At 31.1% G+C, this 26,509-nt stretch overlaps 1 protein-coding gene across 1 annotated transcript in view; it reads right to left on the reverse strand.

Moving 5' to 3' along the window:
- Positions 1-6,032: 6,032 nt before the first annotated feature.
- Positions 6,033-26,509, reverse strand: part of LOC107446532 (adhesive plaque matrix protein 2) — a gene marked incomplete at its 5' end in the record, with an annotated part of 66,446 nt that continues 45,969 nt past the window's right edge. The window contains 9 exon segments of the mRNA XM_043054510.2: positions 6,033-6,374; positions 8,485-8,548; positions 10,494-10,581; positions 12,676-12,731; positions 16,399-16,471; positions 18,655-18,804; positions 23,966-24,124; positions 25,752-25,897; positions 26,397-26,446. Of these exon segments, the coding sequence (XP_042910444.2) occupies positions 6,327-6,374; positions 8,485-8,548; positions 10,494-10,581; positions 12,676-12,731; positions 16,399-16,471; positions 18,655-18,804; positions 23,966-24,124; positions 25,752-25,897; positions 26,397-26,446 (834 nt within the window). The 3' untranslated portion in view covers positions 6,033-6,326.

Below are 26,509 nucleotides of genomic sequence, written 5' to 3' on the forward strand. Positions count from 1 at the left end.
AATTCGTAGAAGAATCAGGAGCCTGAACTTTGATGTTGTGAGCTTTCGATATAGTGTTTCCTCGAATAAATAATTTGAGTTTTTGACAATTAACTTCCTTCAGGGGTAACTGTAGCACTAAGTGAAAAATCCTGAAAATCTCGGGAAAAAATCTATACCAATTTATATACCAAACATGTTTCTTATTTAACATAAGTTTTTGAACTGACATTAAAAATTAAATTATCTACTAATGCAGAACATCGCACCTTAACTAATTCAATGAAAAACTAACTTCCTACAAGAATCGCGATAAAGGATGCTAAAATCACATGAATAGGAATCACGATATCGGTTTTTAAAATCGCGTGAATATGAATCCCGATATTGAATTTTAAAATCGTGTAAATATGAATCGTGATATTGTATTTCAAAAAAACAAAGATACAAATTGGGATATTGTGATTAGGATAATCGTGTGAATATGAATCGTGATATTGTATTTCAAAAAAACAAAAATACAAATTGGGATATTGGATTTTTAAATCGCGTAAATACGAATCACTGTGCAAAAGTTTTAGATCATTACAATACGAATCGTAATGCGTAGTTTTTAAATCACATATAAATGCGAAAATCGATGTTTTATACTACATACGCGTGAATACGAATCACAACATAGATTTTAAGAACGCGTTAATTCGAATCAAGGTGTTGGATTTTAAACTCGCGTGAATAGGAATCGCGATGTATAATTTTTCAATCGCAATGCGTTGCTTTTAAATCAAGTAAATTCGAAAATCGATATTTGATGTTTAAAATAGCGTAAATAAGAATCATGATATTAGCAGCATGTAAGACGCAATTCTTTACGTAATTGGCGGAAGAATCATGCAAGATGAAATTCTTCACGTAATTGGCGGAAGAAGGTATGTAAACGGCTCGTTAACGGGATCAAGAAAAAGCTTCAAAAGTTTTTCGGATTATAAGTTTTCGATTCGTGGAAGTCCGTGAACATATGGCTTATACGCGGAATTACAGTATATTCGTGCGAAAATCGCATGCCCCTCTTCTAGTTTTTAGATCCGAGAGAAAGATACGAAAAATCCGGAATTCCGGGGTAGTGCCGGAATACAATCACCCCTGCCCCTTTGTTTTTATTATTTATTTCTTCATTAGTGGAAATAGAAGTTGGGGCAGGATGAACTTAACATCCTTCTTTATCTTAGTTGAATGGTCAAGGAATAAGATTTGTAGATTTCGCTATTTTTTCTTTGCATTTCGGAGATTTTTCAACTATCAGGGCTATGAATTTTATTTCAACTGTATTAAATTTGTGATCCAGTGGAATATAATAGGACAAATTTTCTTGTTTGGACTTGTGAATTACCGCTGCTCACATGTATTCCATGTTGTGGTTAACAAACTACACCGTTTACCACAATAAAAAATAATGTCATTTGCAAAAAAATAAATAAATAAAACATAAAAAAAATAAAAAATGTGTAGCCTATTAACTTCCAATAAGTAAACCCTTAATAAACAACATTAATGAAAAAAAACATGAAAGATAGTGAGAAATGTTGTTCTCAGAATCAATGAAATGCGACTTTTTTCATAAAAAAAGATTCCAGAGATCCCAGTTGTAAGTAATCGAATTGAAAACTGTACTAGAGTCTGCCTCTCTGCTAATACACTTAGCCATAGTTAATATCTTGGACATGTTCATTTTAAATACAGGCAAACCTCGTTTATGTCAAGTCACTGGGAGACAGAAAATTTGTTCACCATCAAATTAGTTCATGTTATCAGTTCAGAAATTTCTTTTGATAAAAATCTTACTATACACTGTCATTTTCTATTATTTATATCTCTTACCTATTTGTGTTTTCTAATCTCAAATTTCAATTATGAATATGTAAATTAATTTTGCGCTTTTTTCTTAATTTTGCGCTTTATATTAAGTTAATAACTTCTATACTTCTCATAATAAACGCAACCACAAACTCATAAAAAAATAAAATTAAGTTATAAAGGAAGAAAAAATAATCGACGACAGCTCGCTGCTTTAGTTTCTTATTTGCACACATGTTTTACAAAAGTCTTCTACCATGTCAACAGTATCCGAAAAATGATTCAAATTTTTATTTTGCATGACAAAAGAATGAGTAGTTTTTCCGCTTCTTAAGCATACATCAGATTTCTTCACTTAGTCGATTCAACAATGTCACGTAGTATTCGCTTTTTATATTTCGTCTTTCTCAAGATAGCCGATGAACAAAATACCATGCGCGTCTCAAAATACTGATGTCATAACCTTTCCTGGTGACTTAGTGAGATTTTGGTCATTTTAGACAAGTGTCACTGACTGAGCCACGATGGCTCAGGGGATAGAGCGTTCGCCTTCCAATGAGGTGAACCGGTTAGATCCCAGTGATGGCTGGTTGATACAAATTCCGCATCCGGCTTGCACCGACCACAGTGCTGACGTGAAATATCTGCATTGGTAGACGGATCATGGGTTCCCTTGCAATCTGGCTAACTGTGGGAGGTTCTCGTGGTCTTCCTCTCCATGTAACCCAAATGTGGGTTAGTTCCATCAAAAAATCCTCCACGAAGGCAAAATTATCGCCCAATACTTGATCCAGAAGTTCTCTTGTCTTCTGGATTGGGTTCAAAATTACAAGGATACGGAGTTAAACATTAGTAGTCGTAAGCCCAAAAATTGGGTCGGCAATTCAACTACGGTTGTAAAATAATATTTAAAGTGTCACTGACTGCTTTTTACTCAGAATACGATTGTCTTTAATTCAGTTGTTTATAATAGTGGGTCCATATTTCATCCAATGTCACATACTGACGCAGGAAATCATTTTTGTCTCGCTTGAACTATTCCATACAACGCTTTGAATTGAATAGCATTTTATCCAGTGTGTTCAGAATTACGAAACTGGAGACACTGAAACTAAAACCATGGATAAGGGTTTTAACTAAAATTACTGAAACCTGCAATTGAAACAAACCCCACAAACACAATTCAAGCAAAAACTATCATTGTCTCCTCTCGAGGAATTCATGCTCCTTTACCCTTCGTTATTTTGAATGCTTATTAATTTTACTCGAAAAGTACTACTTAATGAAAAATTTGTTGTTTGTTCAGTAATTGTTTTCTAAGTTTAATTGAAAGTTATAAAAAGTAAGGAGATGATTTTTATTGTTCCACGGGTAACTACGGAATAAAATGTATGAAACATTTGTATATTCAGAGATGCCAACTGCTCTGGACACGCCAAAATAATTTAAAAAAACGGTAAATAACAACAAAGTTAATTTTGCAAATATTTGACTATTTTTGTTTGCTTTATGAAAGATATAGCATGACATAATTACTATAAAGTGGGGAATTATATGAGCCTACTAATTATTTAGAAATAGTGGTGGATAAAAATCTAATAAATTGAATTTATTAAACTAAGAATCACAATTAATAAACTACCACTTTAAAATATATATTTGCTCTCCGGAGCAAGTTGGCATCTCTGTATATTAACCGTTTTCATGGCGAATTAAGAAAGGTTAAATCAAACAGTTTTGAAATTTGATAAATTCACTAAAGAACCTTTAAAGACAATAAAATAAAAAAATTGGGTGAAAACATTCGTTAAGTGAGTTTTTGACGACGTTCCATTTTTGGAACATTTGCTTTTGGCGTGAATTTTTTCTACTGATTGTGGTTACGATAGCTTCAACTACATTCCAGTGTATAATTTCTGTCAGAACAAAATGATATCCACTTAGAAGACCATGAAAATATTAAATATCTCTTTGAGAAATATATTAACAGTTAAAACTTTTTTAAAGCATGAAATGATTATATATTATCGAAATATTGACGATATTCTCTGGAATGGTTTTTAAAATACGTCTATATAGGAGCACAATTTATGAGTTTTTGACAATTTTTCAAAATTGCTTTCCTTTTTGTCAGTTCCGTTGTGTTAGCTCACCGAATTTCACTTTATTATTCGTTTTCATTATAGGACTTTAACTTTTTTGTTTTACATTTGCTCTTGACTCAAGGATTTGATTTCTACGTCATCTTCGTCAATATTACTTTTCAAAATAATATTCTACAGATATGGAATGGCATAACTGGGCCTAAATTATTTTCATCTATGTTTTACGTGCATATAAAAACTCCTGGTTCATTTGGCTGAAGTTGATAAATAGTTATATCTTCCAAACTGAATCCGAAAATCTTTTTAACAAAGCCAATACTTGTTGTACCGTTATGCGTGTCTTACTTATGGGACAAAAAGAAAACGAAATGTGTAAATGAGACGAATAAAAAAAAAGGACAAAATTTTTCTAGAACTCAGTCTGTGACACCAAATTTATCACACAGGTAAAATAAATCACAAAAATTAGAAAGGAAGAACTATCAATAACAATAAGAATCTATGCAATAACATTGCTGAGAACGCATTGAAAAACACTTTAATGCTAAATTTTAACTGTATCATTGTCAAATAATTCAAAAAAAAGCATTACAGCCCCCCTGAAAATCGTATCTCTATCAGAAAGATTTTTTTCTCCAAAATAACAAGAAAAAGTCACAGAGTATGTAAGAGTACATATCTTACTACTTCCTAGGTATTCCGTCTTTGTCATCCTGTTATGTAAGAGTACCATCCATTATTTGAAAATTCCACCCTCATATTTATATCAAACGAATCGAACTTTGAGACGAACATGTCACCTTCCAATTCAAACATCATTATTTATTTTGAATGAGTGTCATGATATCAATTGGATGAAATGCACACAACGTAACTCAATGCATCATTTGAAAGGTATAAGTAACCCTTGAAACGCCAATGCTCCAAAAATAAAATATTCAGTTTTAAACTAATATTTTAAACTAAAAAAATTTTTAATAAAATTTCGAATTCAATACCTAACAAAGGGTTGTTTTATCCCTTTAAAAGCTTGAAAGTATTGTAGCCGTATTATAAGAATTGGATTTTTGGTAAATGATATAACAAGCAGGAAAAAACTTTACAAATTGTATCAAATTTCCATAATTCATTTAAAAAAATACCGTAATTATGAAAACAGAACCATACTAAATGAAACAATCAATACTTCATAGCATAAATTTTAAATACATGAAAAATAATATTATTCAGACTTTAATTGCTCAAATTCCAAGTTCCATTTTTGGAGCATATGCAGTTAATAAATTGATCATTTAATAAATGAATCACAAATTAATACATATTCGTGGAAAAAAATAAAAACAACACCTAAAGTTAATTATTATTCATAAACGCCGAGGTTGAACAATAGGACCATTTCTGAGTTTACGATTATCAATGTTTAACTCCGTAGTCTTGTGAATTGGATTCCCACCTACAACACTAAGGAACTGCTGGATCAGCCATTGGGACAAATCAGTCATTGCGAAGTTCTTTTTAATGGAACTAATCCGCATTTGTGTAACATGGAGAGGAAAACTACGATTAGCAAAATTCTCCCATGGCTAGCCCGACAGCAAGGGGAGTTTAACCCATGATCCGTCTACTATTTAGGTTATGATAAGTGTGAGTCGGGATACATTATGATCGGTACAACGTTATGATAGGTGTGAGTCGGGAGTAGAATTCGCAACAATCAGCCATTGCTGAGATTCAAACCCAGATCACCTCTTTAGGAGGCGAATGTTTTATTCATTGAACCAGGTTTCTGACATAAAAAAAGCAAGAAAGGTGGGATCAAATTATCAAAACCAGCTTGATTTTCTATTAATACATGGATGGGTTTCGAACTTACGCCTCACAACACCTGTCTGTTTTGCTGAGCAATCAAATAGATTTTGGTGTTTTCAGTCCCAACTTCTTCTGTAAGGATTCAACATATTTCTTTGTAACACTCTAAAGCATAGTTTTCTGACTTTTTTAAAAAATTATTCTAAAATTTATATTAAGTGTGGTATTTACAGAGCACTCTGAATCAATCAAGCAAGTGACAAACTGTAATTTAATTCAATTAAATACAAATCTTAGAAATACATTTATTAAAATATTTCATACAAAATTTAAAACAACTCTCGCAATTAAAATGAAGTCCTTAGAAATAAAACAATAAGTTCATTTCACACTTGTAAATAAACGTTTAAAAAAAGTTCTAGAATAAATTATTTTCTTAATGACTAAGCGGAGGAGTCATGACTTGTCTTATTCATTCGGTAATATTTATACAGTTCTTCAAAACAGTCTCACTCTGATGCAATCTATCTTTAAATATGGTACAAAATGTACAGGATGAACAGTTATTTTTTAACTGGTTCACTGGTAAGCTCTGTTCGAAATACCCCTCATTGGCCTCCTCTCCGTCTGTGAATGAAAGTTATAAAAGACAAAGAATTTTTAATTTTTCAACATAGTAAATAGCATATATATAGTACATAATATATAAATAATATATAGTAAATACGTTGTCCACTATATAAACATACACCAAACAAGTGACAAGTAACAACATACGGTGCAAAAATCTTTTAATTTAATGATAGGATTTTAGCAAACTAAAATGCATAATAATTTCAGTAATTAATCTTAAATATGCTAAAATATTTGTGCAAATATTTAAAGCTAAGAAATCAGGGGCAAAATGGTACTTTCTCTGGACAAAAGTGTACTCCCAAAGTTTTGGGGCCATACTTTTTCAAACCTCCCCGCCACCATGTTTTTACAGTCGAAAAAATCTACTGTATCTTTATTCAGAAAAATTATGTTTTTATGTCTGATTTAAAATATCATTTGCATTAATTAATAAGCATATTTAAGTTTAGCCCCTTTAGCATTGAGATAAGATGGCATATTATGTGCATATCAAACCAATCACTAGATAAAAAGCTACAAGTTACACATTACAAGTAACGAAAGTACAAGTCCCAAGCACCTAATATTTGCTTTCATCTTTCTTTACTTGTATTTTAACTTTTACTTCACTACTTTTAAAATGTATTACCTTTTCTTGTATCCTAACACCTTTTAAAATAAGTAATTTTTCTTCTACGTCATTGCAAGTGTAGTTTTTTTCCTAGTATTTTCCTTAGTAATTTACAAAAAAAGTACCCTTTTTTATTACAAAACTTTCTTTCTGGCACATATACCCAGATATCTAGATATAATTTCTTCTTCGCGAATTATCAACCGAATTTTACAACTTTAGGTACTCAATATTAATTATATTCTGCTTTTAAAAACCAACACTTCTTAAGCTCTGCCTGAAAATAGAGTATTAGTATTATCATTACGTACTTGTTTTCTTTTGCTATCATTCTTTGCTTTTATCGAATGTATTGTTATGCTCATTTTGTCCGTACAGCATATTTTTAACTACCAATTATAGCATATTTTTCTTTCCGTATTCATCTCAATATAATCATATTGAGAGAAGATCAAAAGAAAATACTTGGTCTTCCCGTTTCGTTACTTTATAAAAGAAAAATATTTATAATTATATAAGTGACAAATAGTCCCCCATAGTATAATAGCATCACATAGCATGACAAATAGTAAAATAGTAGTCAAATGTAAGCAGTGTCTCGTGCTTTCGTGACACAGGTTCCGGGTTCTACAGTCAGACCTGGCAAGTTTTCCTCAGCCTTTTATCCCTTCAGTAGATCGTATAAATTTGTATCAAGCATAGTTGGGGATTAAACATAGAAGGTTCCGCACTCGACTGAGCCTGCTCCCAAGGTCATTGTATGAGCACAAAAAGCTCTGGCTCTACATGGGTTGAGTATAGTCAAATGTATTCAATGCAAAATGACTATCTCGTAAAATTCACGAAATTGTTTGTAGTCAAATAATTTAAAAATGGAATCATAAAAATTTTTTAGTCTTATACTTAAGACTTTTCAAAAGATTTATCTAATTTTTGCAATTTTAGATTTTTTAAATATACCTACCTCATTATTTTTATCTTGTGTGTTCCAATATACTAACATTATTTATTTATTGCTTTGATGAAAAAAAAAAAAACTTTTTATTTATAAATCGTTACTTAAAAGTAATATTCCTTCCATAGCTCTGGATAGAAACACAAACTTTACAAGGTAAATAAATAAAACATTAACAATTCATACAAAATTTAACCAAAACTAAGAACTAACAAAACAAACTAACTAAACATTACCAACTAACAGAAACAAACTAACTTAGCATCAACAACAAGCAAAAGCAAGCAAAGTAAAACATTTAAACTGTAAAACATAACCTAATTTTGATAATTAGTTATAATGTAATGACTTCATAAAAATTATTTGTATTTATAGTTTCTTCTGTATTATTAATATGCAATTATGGCAAATTCTTAATTTACATTCTTCAGATCTTTTAGGAAAAAAATAAAAAAAATTAATCTAAGATTTAAGCCAAGCTACCTTATTTATTTTTGGCTAATTTTATGTTAATTTAATTAGTTTTTTATAATTACCATTTCTGCATTATCTAGCCGAGGAGCTGGGGAAAAATCTTCGGAATGTGAATTTTTCCTTTGCCTTTGGAAGAAGAAAAAAAAAGTAAGAAAACATATTCATAACAGATTAATAACAGTTTAAACTTTAATTTTTCAACCTTATCTAGATCCATTGGGGCAAAATCTAGATATTCCAGTCATGGTCTTTTGGAACATATTATTGCACTGTTGTTGAGACAATTTAGAATCGTGCTAAGATCAAACTAAAATTGTTGCTAGGGATGTAAATTGATACTGTGTGTTTGTTTCAAAGGAATCACGAAAATCATAATCCATTAAATTAGAAATAGATGAAACATCTTCAAACATGAAATGAGAAACATCTTCAAAATTTAAAATAAGTTATTCCAAATGTTTCCTTAATTGATCATAATCCGATTCATGATTCTTCCAAATAAAGATAAATGTCCAAATCTCAATCTAATTGAAAAAATGCTGAAATTGAAATAACTAGTCATTCCCTTGGTAGAAACAAAATAAACGGGGCAAGCAATTTTGATCACGAAAAAATGAAAAAATTTCGATGCTATCATCATCAAACCATGAAGCAAACTTTGTGTGCGTGGTTTTGTTCAACTACAGTATAATCACCAGGTAGCAGTGTGCGGAAAAGAAAAGAGGGAAAGTTCTTTGAGTTTCGAAACTATATCATCGCTTTGAATATGAAACAACTAATCGAATATGAACATCGAAATTAAAATAACTAGACTTTCCTTTTGAAGAAACAAAATAAACTGAGCAAACAATTTTACGCATGAAAAATTGAAAAAGTCCGATGAAGCAAACTTTGTCTGATTTTAACTACAGTATAATCACCAGGTAGCAGTATGCGGAAAAGAGGAAAAATCCTTTGAGTTTCGGAACTATATCATCACTTTGAATATGAAATAACTAATCGAATACGAACATCGAGATTGAAATAACTAAACTTTTCTTTAGTAGAAACTAAATAAACTAAGCAAACAATTTTGCGCATGAAAAAGTGAAAAAGTCCGATGAAGCAAACTTTGTCTGCGTGCAACTACAGTATAATCACCAGGTAGCAGTATGCGGAAAAGGGGAAAAGTCCTTTGAGTTTCGGAACTATATCATCGCTTCGAATATGAAATAACTAATCGAATATGAACATCGGAATTGAAATAACTAGACTTTCCTTTGGTAGAAACTAAATAAACTGAGCAAACAATTTTGCGCATGAAAAATTTAAAAAAATCGATGAAGCAAACTTTGTCTGTGTTCAACTACAGTATAATCACCAGGTGCGGAAAAGGGAAAAAGTCCGCTGAGTTTGAAACTGTATCATTGCATACTGAAAGAGCTCTGGCCGAGGTATAGCAGACGAAATATATATATACTGGGCCAATACCCATTGTCAACATTAATAAAATATGGTATACTACTTCCATTGAAATTTTTCTCAAAATTTAAATTTTAAGAAAAATTCTTCTCATTTTAATATTAAAGATAATACATTAATTTTTTCAGTTCAAATATTTTGTATTATTTTTAATTATTAATTTTTGTATTAATTTTTGCTTAACAAATAAGAGAAAATTGAAATTAAAAAGAGACTTTTTTTTGTTTTACTTTCAATTTCATTATCGCATAAAAACTACTTCAAAATGACTAGTTCAGCACTATGAAGACTTTTAATATTCAATAAACTTTATGTGTTATACCCACTGAAAATATCCCACCCTCAAAAAAAACGTTACTTTTATAACGTATTTAAAGCAACACATTTTTCTTTTAAATTTACTGTTCATCACAACATTTACACTTTTTGAGGTGCATTTTTTCTGTAGCAGAGAAATAACAATTACAACAAATACAAAATATCTAATCTATGTGCAAAGGTAATTCTAGCTTCCCAAATACCAATAAACTGGCTACCACAAATATACTAGCCACTAGTTTTTGATAACAGTTGATTAGCTATCATTTAAAAATAGAAAAGTTATACCTACTTAACAACATAAACAATAACTGCAAGGATTAAAACGCCAAGAATGGTGCCAAGTACTGCTCCAACAACAACCGTCTTTTTATGTGCACCTAAAAAAATAGTATGTAAATATTTTTCAATTCAAAATCAAACCTTAACTGTCGTTTTCTTCCTTAATTGCTAAAAACTAGAAATGAGATAAATAATAGAAAACTTTATAGTTTTATTGCTATATTCAAATATTAGACACTTACGGAATAATAGATTTTATGTATACAAAAACAGACTAGAATATATAAATCACATAGAATTAAAAATATAATTTTTTTAACATCTAGCATTAAATTTATTACTCTAAGTTATTTTATGTTTGTTTGTACCTAAAAACGTTCCTTAATATTTCTTTATATGCACCGAGAAAATACATAAATATAAGCATTTCTCAAATCTAATAATAAATCTGACGTATTCAAAGTTAAATCTGATATATTTTCTTCCAAATTTCTACAAATGAGGACAATGGGATACCTGCAAGTGACGTAGTGTGAGCATTTCTATTCTGATTGGTTGTTGCAACGAGGCATTCGTTTGCTTTAGCAACTGGTTTTTTCTCCCTATTTTCAGTAAGCCACGACCGTCAAATATCATTTCTCTTAAGAGACAAATTTTATATTCTTTTACAAATATTCTTTCTTTGAAGATTCTTTCTCAAAGATTTCTATTCTTTCGCAATATATTTCTTACTCAACACAAAGATAGGTACGAAACCAAGTGGAATATAAATAATCTAATTATGCATTGAAGTTCAAAAAAGTACCATTTTACTCTCCGGTACCGGTAAAAGTACCGGTTATTAAAAAAGTACGTATATAATAAATCTAAGTGAAAGAAGTAGATGAGAAATAATTACATTTTAAGAAATTCGATGTGTGATATAGCGTTGTATTTAATTAACCACGTTAATCGGCATTCTAGCTTATGTGAATAAACTTAGCACGACTTTAACACGCCATCATATTTAATTATATAACGTAGAAATATAAATCTAATCATACAATAAATTCAATTTACTAAGTCAATATTGATACATGAAAACTTTAGGATTTATTTTTTCAAAACAGATGGCAGCACTTAGAGATTTTATTGCTCATTGATTAGACTTTCCAACACAGGCGTCTGCACTTGATTGTTTTCTCTTACTGACTCGAATTATTTTTATATTATTACTTTTATTAACTGTAACTTTCATTTTACTTACATTTATTTATATTGTGTTTTGAAGGGGACGTTTCATTAATTGATTTAAATTTTATACCTTTTAGGTGTGATTCATTTTCAGATTTTTAGTGCTTTTAAATTGTGGTAAAAGTTATATTTTTGTCTTTTCATTAAGGGGCCTCGGGGCACTGTTAGTTTTGGTTTAATCCATTAACAACAGAAAGGCTCCTGTGTGTTTGCAGGCAGTGTGTCCCCTGATGAAGTACTGTTCTGCAAGCACACATTTATATTTTAAATATATTTTTAAGATTTTATTTATTTCTACTGCAGAAATATAAATGTAATAATAAAGGTGAGAAATAAAAATAGAAAAATCTCATTACCCGAGAGAGAAAAACGATTTAAAAAAAAGCAAGTAAACCCAACGTGGCTGAGAGATGCAAATCAGAGTAAAATGTATTTCCACGAGCTATGGAGGATTCGTAAGGAACTAATATCATAAGGAACATATTCATATGAATAAATCAAGGTTAAGTTAAATCAAGGCATCAATCTGAATTGATGTGACAGGGGTGGCATTGTCGAAATTGGATTTATGCCTAAGATTCGAACAATGTGCAGAAATTGATGATTTTTCGACTGTTACTTCTGTTTTGTATATTTTTGAAATCGAAACATTTGTGAAATCGATCAAGTAGGTGTCTTAATTCGTAGTGATCCATCTCAATCAGTTAAAAATATAATAGTTCAGAGAATAGAAAAACAGTCAATATAATTAACAGGTTTTCATAGTTCTGACATTCATATAAATATGAAGGTTTTATCTATTATTTAAAATTATAAATGAGATCAAGTCGGCAACTCCATTTATAACATTGTTTCAGCGCTTTTACTTTTTTTTAAACTTTTTTTCATTTCTGAGAAGTGTTCATTCATTGTTAGTTTTTAAACAAAATAACCGTATGTTACAAAACAAAATACTTTACCTGCTAAAGCTACGTCTTTTTTATTACAGTAAGAGCCAGAGTAACCAACTTTACAACTAAAAAAAAGACAACATTTTAAGTAATAAGGCATAAAGAGGAGATAAAATATTTAATTAAAAGAATAATATTTATGATAGAATAACATTCTGACCATGATTTCCCGCATTATCTTCATAATTATTTAATATTATTAGGAGGCTCCATTCCCTTCTCACCCCACTCACCAACCCCCGTAATTGCTTCTTATTTATCACTGTCCCCCCTCCTTAAACGTACATATTTTCTTAAAAAACGCAAATATTTTGTTTTTAAAATGTACCATTATTGTAGTTGTATATAATATTTTGTTAGTATTTTAGTTGCAACGAAATGGACGATTACCTGGATTTAAAAAACAATCATTTGAACTTGAAAAAAAAGTTTCATATAAAACACAGAATATGTAACTCAATAATAATAAATAAATGAGAAATGATTTTACTTGTGGACCGAACTTAGAACAATTTAAATAAGGAACGGCCCTTTCTTATCGCCCTTAGTTAATTTTTATTTTATTTTTAATTTCTCCAAAAATTTTAAGAATTATATCTGAAATCACATTATCTGCCTCCTTTTTTCGCTACTTTTGATTGACCTCCACCAAAGCGAGAGTTTATATAAACAAATATTTCGTTAGGGAAAAATAAATTTTCTTCAACCATGGATGAATGTTCAATATTTGAAGCAAATATACTGGAAAAAAAAGTCACGAAAAAGAAATTAAATTTGAAAAAATTTTAAAAAAAATAGAATTCTGAAACAAAATTAACAAAATGGGTATTTTTCAGTACCACAAATTTAATTCCGTTGGTGCATTTCAGTGGGCAACACATTGACCAGACGTGGTCTTTTTTCCAGACAAGTTTAACAGTTTATGATTCCCTAATAAACTGTCAAATCTTAAATTTTTTTCATTTCATTTCCTTTGGATCAAGTATGTTATTTTATTTTATAACCGTCGTTGAACAGCCGACCCAATTTCATGGGTTTACGACTACTTACGTTCAACTCCGTAGCCTTGTAATTTTGAACCAATCCAGAAGACAAGGAAACTCCTGGATCAGTACCCCCAGAGGTATTGATTTGTTGTGGGAACATGGAGGACTTTGAGACTCGACAGATATAACGTGCATCAGTCACCATTTACTACATGGGGAGTCTTCGGCCGGCGAGGATCGAACCCACGACCTCTTGGATATGGGCCCAGCGCCCTACCGACCAGGCTATTGGGAGAAATTTGCCGTCGTGGAGGATTTCTTCTGATTGAGCTAACCCGCATTTGAGAGAAAGACCATGAAAACCTCCCACGGTCAGCCTGATAGTAAAGGGACTCTAACCCATGATCCGTCTACCACTAAGGATATTTCACGCCAGCACTGCGTCGGTGCAAGCCGGATGCGAAATTTGTATTGACCAGCCATTGCTGGGATTCGCACCCACTTCACCTCATTGAAAGGCAAACGCTCTATCCCCTGAGCCATCACGACTCTCCCATATTATAATTGAAAGCATCAGTTTTTATATTTGCTTAAATAATTTCAAATACATGAACACAGTAAAATTAATATTAAAGAGTTCAAACTCACGACCGCACTTCTGGCAAAACTATTGCATTCATATTTTCCCGATTACGGCTACCCCTCAAGATTAGAAGGCCGGGATTGTCTGGTTGGTAGGGCACTGGGCACATGTCGAAGAGATCGTGCGTTCGATCCCCGCCATCCAAAGATTCCCCGCCTAGGAAATGGTAGCTGATGCACGTTAAATCTGTCGGGTCTCAAAGTCCTCCATGTTCCCATAACAAATCAATACCTCTCAGGGTACTGATCCAGGAGCTCCCTTGTCTCCTGGATTGGGATCAAAATTACAAGGATGCGGAGTTGAACATTGGTAGTCGTAAACCCAGAATTGGGTCGACTGTTCAACGACGGTTATAAAATAAAATAAAATAAAATAAAATAAAATACCTTTTAAGATAATAATTCTTCGTAAAAAAAAAGTATATTTCTACTTCGTCACAGAAAGTATGTTTATGTATCTGATTTCTTAACTATAACAATGATAGTCTGCTCAAATTAAGTAGTATATTTGTAGTTAAAGAGTCATGCTATTAGGATTGCATCCTAATAAGTTAAAATCTGATTATTTGATCAAAATGATTTAAATGTTCATTTTTTTGCGCAATGTTTATAATGAATCAACTTTAATTTATTTGAAAAGTAGTAGTAGTTTGTAAGTTTGTTTATAGGAAAAACTATGATTTCCTCCTTTTTTTTTAATTAGATAGAAAAGTACCAAACTTCTGAATACATTCTTTTTCGTGGAAAAATTTGTTTTCGAAGTATGAGTACCTTACTAGTTGTTTTTTTAATTTATTTTTCACGTTTTTTAGTTAGAATTTTGAAATTTATGTTTAATCCTTTCTGACAAGTTAATATTCTCAAGCATTATTTTCATAGTCAATTTATCCCCAAATCAATTTTTTTATAAATTAAATTTAAATAATTTTCTGATTAACTAGAGTGCTCATTTCAGTTGAAGTTTTGTGACTGATGCTAAAACAAATTATATTTATTTCCTAGTTTGCGCAAGTTAAATTGATCACAAATAGAAATTTTGACAGATTTCAGACACATTAACTGTATATAAATAAAATTAAAAAAATTACAAAAATTATATTTTCCAAGCTGGAAAATGTGGAATAAAGTTAATTTTTTTAAGAACTGAAACGAAAAACTCAGAGTGTATAATTTCTGTAACAAAATTTTATCAACTCCGAATCTTGTCTCTGTTTAAAAAGTGATTAGACGCCCTAATTTCTTCAACAAAATTAAAATTATTAAAACTGACTCCAACAAAATATTTTTTTCTTCCATTTTTAGTTTACTTTGAAAACGAAATTTTTAAATTTTTTCTATCTTTTTTTAGTCTACTTGAAAAACGTAATTTTTAAAATAAATTTTTTAAACTGTAATAGCATATAACTACTAATAATATCACCATCTTAGTGCATTATTTATGATAATGAATGATATAGTTTTTTTTTTCAAATGGCAGGCACTGAACTTTATTCTTCGCCTAAGAAGATGCCGGAATTGTTACTCATTTCACGTTACCCAGTGAGCACCTGTGAACCAAAGTCACGGAGGTGAGCAACATTGCCTACGCCACACTGCCACAAACCCGTTCATAGGGTGGGCCACATTCACACATCGCACACAACAGAGTAAACACAAGAGAGAAACATTCATGCCCAGAGCGGGATTAGAACCCGCAGCCATTGGTTTCGCATAGTCAGGCGCTCTAACCGCTCGGCCACCTGGCCGGCATATAAATGATATAGTAAAATTTCCGATGTTTTTTCTGCAATATTTCCAATTTACAATCTTTTTTCAATATTTTTTTCACAAGGGCCTTGCGGTAATAGTAAAATTAATTTTAAATGAAATAAAAAATAGTTGTTTCAAATTGCTTAAACAAAATGAAAGGCATTACTGAAATATTTAAATGTTTAATATTTTATAAATAGGGATATGCAACAAAATCAAAGATAAAATTTAATAACGAATAAGTTTGATTATAAGCTTTCATCTCTTTTGTTTTATTTCAAGTTAAATCCGTGATTCGTAACTTACAAGTTCAAAAACTTGCTATCATAAAAATTTGAATATTGAATTAATTTACCTGCAGTCAACCATGCCACCCGAAGTAAGCGAACATTGTCCATCAGAGCAAGGATTTGGATCCTTGCATGCGTCTAAAAGACAAATAAACGAATGTCAAAACCATATTGTATCCTCCTAATTCATAGCTGCAAACCTCTACATTTTTTAAAGATCATTTTTCTCAGTGATAATAATACTAAATTTGCAGATTTTGTTAGCACATTTCTTTAATCTTTCGTTACGAAAGTCCGCTCCGCTCAAGTGACGCGGCTAAACGGTGCACCGCGAAACGAAGTGAGCACATTGCATGTCGATAAACTGATGTTCGTTTTTCCTTATTTAAGAGTTGTTTGACAATGCATTTGGATATCTTGAAAATATTATAAATAAAAGCGTAATCGACTTCCAAAACATAATTAGTACATTCAAATTATGCTTTTAGTGGTATTAATGGTTATTAAATAGTTTCACGTGGTTGTAGTTAAATACGACTCTCATACACACAGGTCATTACGTGAATGCCGGCTAAATACTGCGCTGATACACTCAGATCGCCATGTGGATGGTAGCTAAATACGACACCAATACATACAGGTCATTACGTGGATGGCCGCTAATTACTGCGCTCGTCCACTCAGCTCGTCATGTGGATGCCAGCAAAATACGACGCTCATACACACAAGTTATTACGTAGATGCGGGATAAATATTACAATCGTAGACTCGGATCGTCATGTGGAGGCCAGCTAAATACACTTCATGCCAGTTAAATACAACTCTCATACACACAGGTCATTACGTGGATGCCGGATCGTAGTAGTCGGAATAACGAGCACATTAACGGTATCGTTAAAGTGCAATATTTGTTCCTTCCATCGACAAATTTGTTAATTATTTGATTATATTGACTTGATTTTTCAGATATCCAAAAAACTAAATAAATAATTTTATGCTTAATTCACAGAACAGATAAGTATTTTTAACCACAATACAAAGATTGCTCGAAGTTAAAGGTGCGCTTTATATTTCAGGCATTGGAACACTAATACAGTCAGACCCCGCTATAGTGAACACGGTTTATAGTGAACTCCCGGATATAGTGAACGAAATGTTCGTTCCCGTGCCTTGCTATAAGCGTATAATGTTATTTTTTGTGGATATAGTGAACCAAAAAAGTGAAGAAGTTGGATCTAATGAACTTTTTTCTGTCTTTGACTGATTTTTTTCTTCATTTTTTTGGAATAATTTTGAATTTTCTACTTCAAAATAAATAGATATACCGACTTTTAAAACCATCTATAGAGGGGAATGTAGAGATAAGTATTTTTCTTGTTTCATTCTTTTATCTCACTTCCCCATCCCTAAACCTGCCAAGCAGATGTTTCCAACCCAGGTAGATGATGCACCTGTAAGGTGTCAGTGGGATCAATATGCATTTTCTGTCAGAGGGAATGAGTAATTATTCATTATTCGTCAAAGGGTTGGACACTAATCTGTGTTGATAAGGACCTCATTTCAACTCCTTTTTGCTCTCAGTTCAGTTAAAAAAAGCCTGCAAACCAGTGTCTCAAATTCAACTATGGCGAGTAGTACACGTAAAACGTTCTCCATTGATGATAAAATGGGCATGATCAGAAAAATTTAAAATGGATGTAATCAAACTGATATTTTCAGGGAATATAAACTCTCCAAATCTACAGTTTGTAATAGCTGGAATAATAGACAATTTCTGCTCATGAAAAAAAAATTAGATAGCAGAAAAAAGTTGAGAAAAGCAGATCGCAAGGATGTTGAACAAGGATGTTGTCAACATTCGAAGAAGCCGCAATCTTCCAGTATCTGGACAAATGTCGATGAATTTACTAGGCGATTTTGTGAGACTACTTTTATGTGCTCGAATGGCAGGTAAGACAGGTTTGAAAAGCGGAATAACAGAAATTCAAGATCTGAGAGTCGGGAAGTGTTTCCATATCTGATATTCAGGATTGCTCATCAGCTAAAGATTACAATTTTTTTTTTGTACGCAAGACGAAGAGTTTTTTTTGCTACTACATAATATTTTTCAATCATTTATTTGAGTAATGTGTAATAAAAGGGAGGAGTTTGGGAACCATAAAGTTAAATTGCTTGCGTAACGGATATAGTGAACTCCCAGTTATAGTGGACCGAAACTTTGGTCCCTTGAAGGTTCACTATAGCGAGGTTTGACTGTAGTTAAATTACAAACTCTTGAAACTACTTTGTAAGAAGACGAAATGTTCGCATCTGTTACATACCTATGCATCCTTCCTGATTCTTATCTTCTACTTTATCTTTCTTCAGCTTATAGTTTTGAAGACACTTGCAGTAAAAGCTTCCTTCAGTATTGACACAAGAAGTGGTTTCCTGAGGGCAGGTATGTGACCCATCGTTGCATTCGTTTACGTCTACATGAAACAATAAAACAGTAAAGACTCTCATATTTTAATTATTGGGATATACACTACTTCTCATTAACTTCAGTAAACACAGTACTTTTTGAAAGAAATGCGTTTGCAGAGATGCCAACTGCCCCGGACACCCCAAAATAATTAAAAACACGGTAAATAACTACTTAGTTAATATTGCAAATATTTACTATTTTTACTTGCTTTTTAAAAGATATAGCATGCCAACTGCTCCGGACATGCCAAAATAATTTTTAAAAAAACGGTTAATAAATACAAAGTAAATTTTGCAAATATTTGATAATTTTTGCTTGCTTTTTAAAAGTTATAGCATGACATAAGCACTATACAGTGGTGAGTTATATAAGCCTACGTATTATTTAGAAATAGTGGAGGATAAAAATCCACTAAATTGAATTAATTTAACCAAGAATTACAATTGATAAACTACCACTTTAAAATATGTATTTGCTGTGCGGAGCGAGATGGCATCTCTAGTAAAGTAGTGAATTATATAAGCCTACGAATTATTTAAAAATAGTGGTGGATGAAAATACACTAAATTGAATTAATTTAACCAAGAATTACAATTGATAAACTACCACTTTAAAATATGTATTTGCTGTGCGGAGCGAGATGGCATCTCTAGTAAAGTAGTGAATTATATAAGCCTACGAATTATTTAAAAATAGTGGTGGATGAAAATTTACTAAATTCAAATTATTAAACCAAGAATCACAATTGATAAATTACCACTTTAAAATATATATTTGCTGTCCGGAACAAGTTGGCATCTCTGCGTATGGATATAAATTCTTGCGATTCTTGATCTTTATTTCTAACTATATGATTTGTTGGCGCACTATAAACTTTGCTCACCCAACAAAAAAATTTGCTTTGTGTATGCACGAGCTATGATCAAAACTATCTATTAATCTTCGTTCCATATATTGTATAGTTGCAGTACTATAATGCTTATACTGAGAAATATGCTGTATAAGGCATTGTTTATATAAAATAATACGACCCAAAATATCTATTCATCTCCAATTCAAATATAGTATAACTACAGTAATATCCTCCGTAAGAATTGGAAATACAATCTCCTATGACAGTGTTGGGACCATATGCTATAGCTAAAAATATCTGTTCTGCTTCTTTTATTATTTAGTATAATCACAGTATTATATACGTGAATAAGAGATATTCTGCAGAAAGCATTGTTTATTCCGCATAACAGGAACATAAATATTAGTTTATCACTCAGTCATATACAGTATAATTGCAATACTATATCAGAGATGCCAACTTGCTCCGGACAGCAAATAAATATTTTAACGTGGTAGTTTATCAATAGTGAATCTTGGTTTAATAAATTCAATTTAGTAGATTTTTATCCACCACTATTTCTAAATAATTCTTATTCTTATAAAATTCACCACTTTATGTTAAATTACTTATGTCATGCTATATCCTTCAAAACGCAAGTAAAAGTAGTTAAAGATTTACAAATTTACTTTGAAGTTATTTACCGTTTTTTTTTTATTATTTTGGCTTGTCCGGAGCAGTTGGCATCTCTGCTATATACCATATGAATAGGAGACAGTCATAATAGCGTGACGGTAATGTTGAAGTCACACGCAAGGACCACAAATATCTATTCATCCACTTTTAATATGTAGAATAAACAAAGCATTATCCTTTATATAATTAGAAGATATTAGATAGCAAACGGTATAGTTTATGCCACACGTTACCACCACTTACCACTATTATCTATTCATCTCCATTCTATATACAGCATAACATACCTGCCAACTTTTAATCCCTTCCATTATCATTTTTCTCAGTGGTATTAAAATGGAATTAAAACTTCAATTTTAAGCAAACAAATACGTTGCATTTGAAAAAACTTAAGTTGCCAACCATGATAGTACTGCATATTAATATATGTGCTTAATTTTTGAAAGAATAGTGGTGATCAAAATCATTTAAAAATTAAGTTTATAAAATAAAAAATTGTATATATTTACTACCACTTTAAATATGAAAATAAAATCTTCCGGAAAATCCGGAAGAGTTGGCAGGTATGGCATAATCAATTTTAGATACCTTACCTGTATTTACATCTAAGTTAATAAAAGATTAGTTCGTAAGTATAACACTGACCCTATATAACTCTAAACCACCTATTTTGAAGAAGAAGAAAAATTCAAATAAAAGATTTGACGCATTTTAAGATTTGTCTAGCAGTAATGCCTAAAGTGCTAGATTCTACGTGAAGTTAATTATCATTTTATGCAAATTGCTGTTATGCTGTTATTGCAAACTAGATAAGCTAATCATACATAGTGTATATGCCACTTTCAATTCATGAAATCGAACGGAAAGGTATGAAATAATCGATATTTTATTTCATCGTACACGAAAATGTCTACTGATTAATGAAAAACTTTAAAAAATATTCCATAGAATTACTATGTAAAGTATGGTATAATTCTTATAAATCATACTTTGCCTAAAACTGCCAGGCATTCAATATAATAGCTAGAGAGATTATAGAATTTCGAGGCTAACATACACTTAACGAACGAAATTGAAACATATTGAACTGAACTCTAATTTAAGTATACCATCGATATTATGTATNCAATACATACAGGTCATTACGTGGATGGCCGCTAATTACTGCGCTCGTCCACTCAGCTCGTCATGTGGATGCCAGCAAAATACGACGCTCATACACACAAGTTATTACGTAGATGCGGGATAAATATTACAATCGTAGACTCGGATCGTCATGTGGAGGCCAGCTAAATACACTTCATGCTAGTTAAATACGACTCTCATACACACAGTTCATTACGTGAATGCCGGCTAAATACTGTGCTCATACACTCAGATCGTCATGTGTATGCCAGCTAAATACGACACCAATACATACAGGTCATTACGTGGATGGCCGCTAATTACTGCGCTCGTCCACTCAGCTCGTCATGTGGATGCCAGCAAAATACGACGCTCATACACACAAGTTATTACGTAGATGCGGGATAAATATTACAATCGTAGACTCGGATCGTCATGTGGAGGCCAGCTAAATACACTTCATGCTAGTTAAATACGACTCTCATACACACAGTTCATTACGTGAATGCCGGCTAAATACTGTGCTCATACACTCAGATCGTCATGTGTATGCCAGCTAAATACGACACCAATACATACAGGTCATTACGTGGATGGCCGCTAATTACTGCGCTCGTCCACTCAGCTCGTCATGTGGATGCCAGCAAAATACGACGCTCATACACACAAGTTATTACGTAGATGCGGGATAAATATTACAATCGTAGACTCGGATCGTCATGTGGAGGTCAGCTAAATACACTTCATGCCAGTTAAATACGACTCTCATACACACAGGTCATTACGTGGATGCCGGCTAAATACTGCGCTGATACGCTCAGATCGCCATATGGATGGTAGCTAAATACGACACTCACACACACAGGTCACCTAGGGGATGCCGGATCGTAGTAGTCGGAATAACGAGCACATTAACGGTATCGTTAAAGTGCAACATTTGTTCCTTCTATCGAAAAATTTGTTAATTATTTGATTATATTGACTTGATTTTTCAGAGAGTTTTCAGCATTGCTCGAAATCAAAGGTGCGCTTTATATTTCAGGCATTGAAACACTAATAGTTAAATTACAAACTCTTGAAATTACTTTGCAAAAAGACGAAATGTTTGCATCTGTTACATACCTATGCATCCTTCCTGATTCTTATCTTCTACTTTATCTTTCTTCAGCTTATAGTTTTGAAGACACTTGCAGTAAAAGCTTCCTTCGGTATTGACACAAGAAGTGGTTTCCTGTGGACAGGTATGTGACCCATCGTTGCATTCGTTTACGTCTACATGAAACAATAAAACACTAAAGACTCTCATATTTTATATATTGGGATATACACTACTATGTATTATCTATTCATCTCCCTTTTATATACAGTATAATCAATTTTTGATACCTTACCTGTATTTGCATCTAAGTTAATAAAAGATTAGTTCGTAAGTATTACACTGATACTATATAACTCTAAACCACCTATTTTGAAGAAAAAAATCCAAATGAAGGATTTAACGCATTTTAAGATTTGTCTTGCAGTAATGCCTAAAGTGCTAGATTCTACGTGAAGTTAATTATCATTTTATGCAAATTGTTGTTATGCTGTTATTGCAAACTAGATAAGTTAATCGTAAATAGTGTATATGCCACTTTCAATGCATGAAAGGTACGAAATAATCGATATTTTATTTCATCGTATACGAGAATGTCTATTGGCAAATGAAAAACTTAAAAAAATATTCCATAGAATTACTATGTAAAGTATGTTATAATTCTTTTATAACATAATTTGCCTAAAACTGCTAGGCATTCAAAATAATAGCTAGGGAGATTATAGAATTTCGAGGCTAACATACACTTAACGAAACGAATTTGAAACATATATCCTAATTTAAGTCTGTAATTTAAACTATAACAATTACCTATTTTGAATGTCTTCCTTTATTTTAAAATTTAAAAATGTTTTAATTGATATTTATTTTTATTTATTTATTTATTTTATGTTATTGATTAAATTTTCTTCCTATTAAGGGCTTGGTTAAATACATTTTGCGAATAATTTTGTAACTAGATTTTTCTCAAATAGGGCAGCACTAAAATGTTATTTGCCGCATATTTTCTCTACAAATATATATATTTTCTGAATTACTTTGTTCTATTTAAGTACTGCTTTTTATTATTTTCTTCGCAAAACTTTGTTAGCTGTAAAATTTGTAAATCTCTCTTTAAAACATTTTTTACTTTTGCTGCATGCCAGTAAGTTTTTTTTCTGTTTTTTTTTTTTTTCATAATCATTTTCAACTGCATTTTTTTTAGCGATATAGTCACATTATAAAGAGTAATTATTAACTTAGAATAATTTTCTATTCAGAAATCTAAATTCGCATTTATTGTAAAGAACGTGTCCCGATGAAGACCTTTACGTTTTCCCATTAAAAGTTCTTCTATTTTATTTTATTTTACTCTTCTTTGTGTTTATCTATCTATCTCTCTATGTATATTTATATATCATACTAATCAAAGTTTACCTTCACAGTTGAATAGAGTTACAGCACCATATTTTCTTATACTTGAGTCAACAACTTTGTATCCCGCAGGGCACTTGCATTCAGTTTTGTCACATGTAGTGGCTCCACAGAATGGATCATGTTCTTGCCCAGAGCAAAAGTTCAATTCTTCTCCTTTGACTGAAAAGAGAAAAAGACAAATTATTTTTCTATTTACTGTGATAATTAGGCACTCTGTTGTGATAGGAGTATCGCATTTTGTACTTAAGAAGAAAAAATATCAAGTTTGTTGTCTTTCTCTTATAACAGCGTTAAATTATATTATAATATATAATTCTTTCCTTTTCACTGTCCCTGCTGTTGAGTTAAATGTAGTTTCAATGGCAATTCTTTTATTAGTTAAAATATTGTGTCCTGCTTTTTTCTCTATAATTATAATAAGTTATAAACTTCTTACAAATTCTTTATCTGATTTGACTTTGACCAAACCCAATTATAAATCAAAATGTAGCTCTCTTAAACATCTTTTTATACCTATATCATTATCTTTACTGAATTTTGCCATCTATACAATAAAATGTCGAAAAGTATCGATACATTTTTTAAATAAAATCGAATAGCATCAAGAGTATATATTGATAGAAATTGTGGTATCGATGCTTCATATTTTCATAAAATAAAGAAACATGAATTTATTTTATATATATATTTTTTTAAATAAAGGATAATTTTCTAAAATTATTAATTGTCAGCTTCTTTAAATTATCCAGTAAATTATCCCAGGCCCAGCTTTGGTAACTAACAAATCAAACGCACTTCAGTTCTGCAGTAAGAACGTACTTTAATACAGAACCCCTCTAATTTACGCTTTTACCTTAATTTGCGTTTAAAAAAAAGCACAAAAGTCCAATAAAAAGTACAAAAAAATTAATAAAATAATATTAACAATCATTGTATATTTGTAATGCCTGCGACGAAAACAGAATGTATAATATCTTTCAAGAGTTTGTTTTTAAAATCATTGTTAAGCATGTTGGAGCATGTTGTCCTAGTGAAAAAAAAAAGAATTCAAATAAGAATACATATTAAACAAAAAATAACAAATTAATATTCAAAAGAATGAAGCAGGAAGACGAAATCGAAATCTAACAGATCACTACCAAAAAAATAAGGGGTGAAAGCATCAGAACCAGTTTGAGTGCCAGAAGAGGCAGTGTATAGATAAATGGTAATTATTAGATACCTCTTAATTTATTTAAGGAATCAGATAGGTTTTCATTTTTTTCACCACGTCTTACTCACTATTTATCCGACAGAATTCGAAATCTATGTTTTTACTTTTCGCTTAACCCTTTCGCGCCAACTGTCACAAATTCGTGACAGCATAAAACCGTATCAATCAGGGTAAAAAGATAAAACTGGTAATCAAAATAATTCTTTAGCAGTTTATTTGTGAGCGGAGTTGTAATTGTTTGATTTATTTAATTCACCATTACTTTGTTCAAAATAAAACTATTTAGTTATACTTTGAATTAACATTGATTATATATATGATTAAACTAACAATAATTAAAGTAAAAGCAAAGTAAGTCTGTCAAATCAGCAACGAGTACATTTAAATTACCGTTTCTTGTTTCATTACAACTTGATTCTGATTTTTACGAATGTTTTTCTGAATCACTCGTCCCCAAGGGGTTAATTACAAACTTTTCAACTTTTGGTGAAAATTCTTACAACATATATTAAGAAAATGTGGCCATTGCAAAACGCTTCATATATGTAAACATAAATTTAATTAAGAAACTACCTTCTTTTATTTTATCTGCTTTCAGTTGTAATCCTGGAAGAAGTAAACCATCGTCAAAAGCTGCCACTGGTATTCGCTTGTAATCAAACTCCGATGGTTTATTAAATTGCAGCCATATCAAACAGTTGATAACATCATCTTTGAAACTGAAAAATATCATAAATGATTAAAAGAAATCAAAAGCATTATTTTTCTTTTTTTTTCCTTTTTAGCAAAAATATATCATGCATATTCTCCAAAGCTGTCGAAAACTTTGAGCAACAATATGAAAAAGCAACAGCTTTAATGTTGCTTTTCCATATTGTTGCTCAAAGCTTACATATCGATGTTATATAAAAATCAGGCTTTGCTACCACTGTTTATTTTTCATTAAAACAGAAATGTGTATTTTGGGAACGTTTACTACCAACATTTTTCGTAGTAAGAAAATAATGACAAAATATCATAAAAAGTTAATTTTATAGCAAAAGTCAACAAACAACTAAGAATTTTTTTTTTGGCATTTTTGAAATTATTTAAAAAACCCTTTATAGTCTCATTTTTCTTACTTTAAAATAAATTTTTAATATGGATCATATATTTAAAAAAAAAGGATAGTTGAATTTTTTTCTTTATAAGTAGTAGCCGAAAAAAACATTAGCTTACTTGTATTTGTAGAGTCTAGCAAATTCTAAGTCCTTAAATGTGTTCTCCATCTGTAAGATATTATCAAGTTATCAAGTGTATATATATATATATATATATATATATAAAAATTT

Source organism: Parasteatoda tepidariorum, chromosome 9, assembly GCF_043381705.1.
Source record: "Parasteatoda tepidariorum isolate YZ-2023 chromosome 9, CAS_Ptep_4.0, whole genome shotgun sequence".
NCBI classification, from domain to species: Eukaryota; Metazoa; Arthropoda; class Arachnida; order Araneae; family Theridiidae; genus Parasteatoda; species Parasteatoda tepidariorum.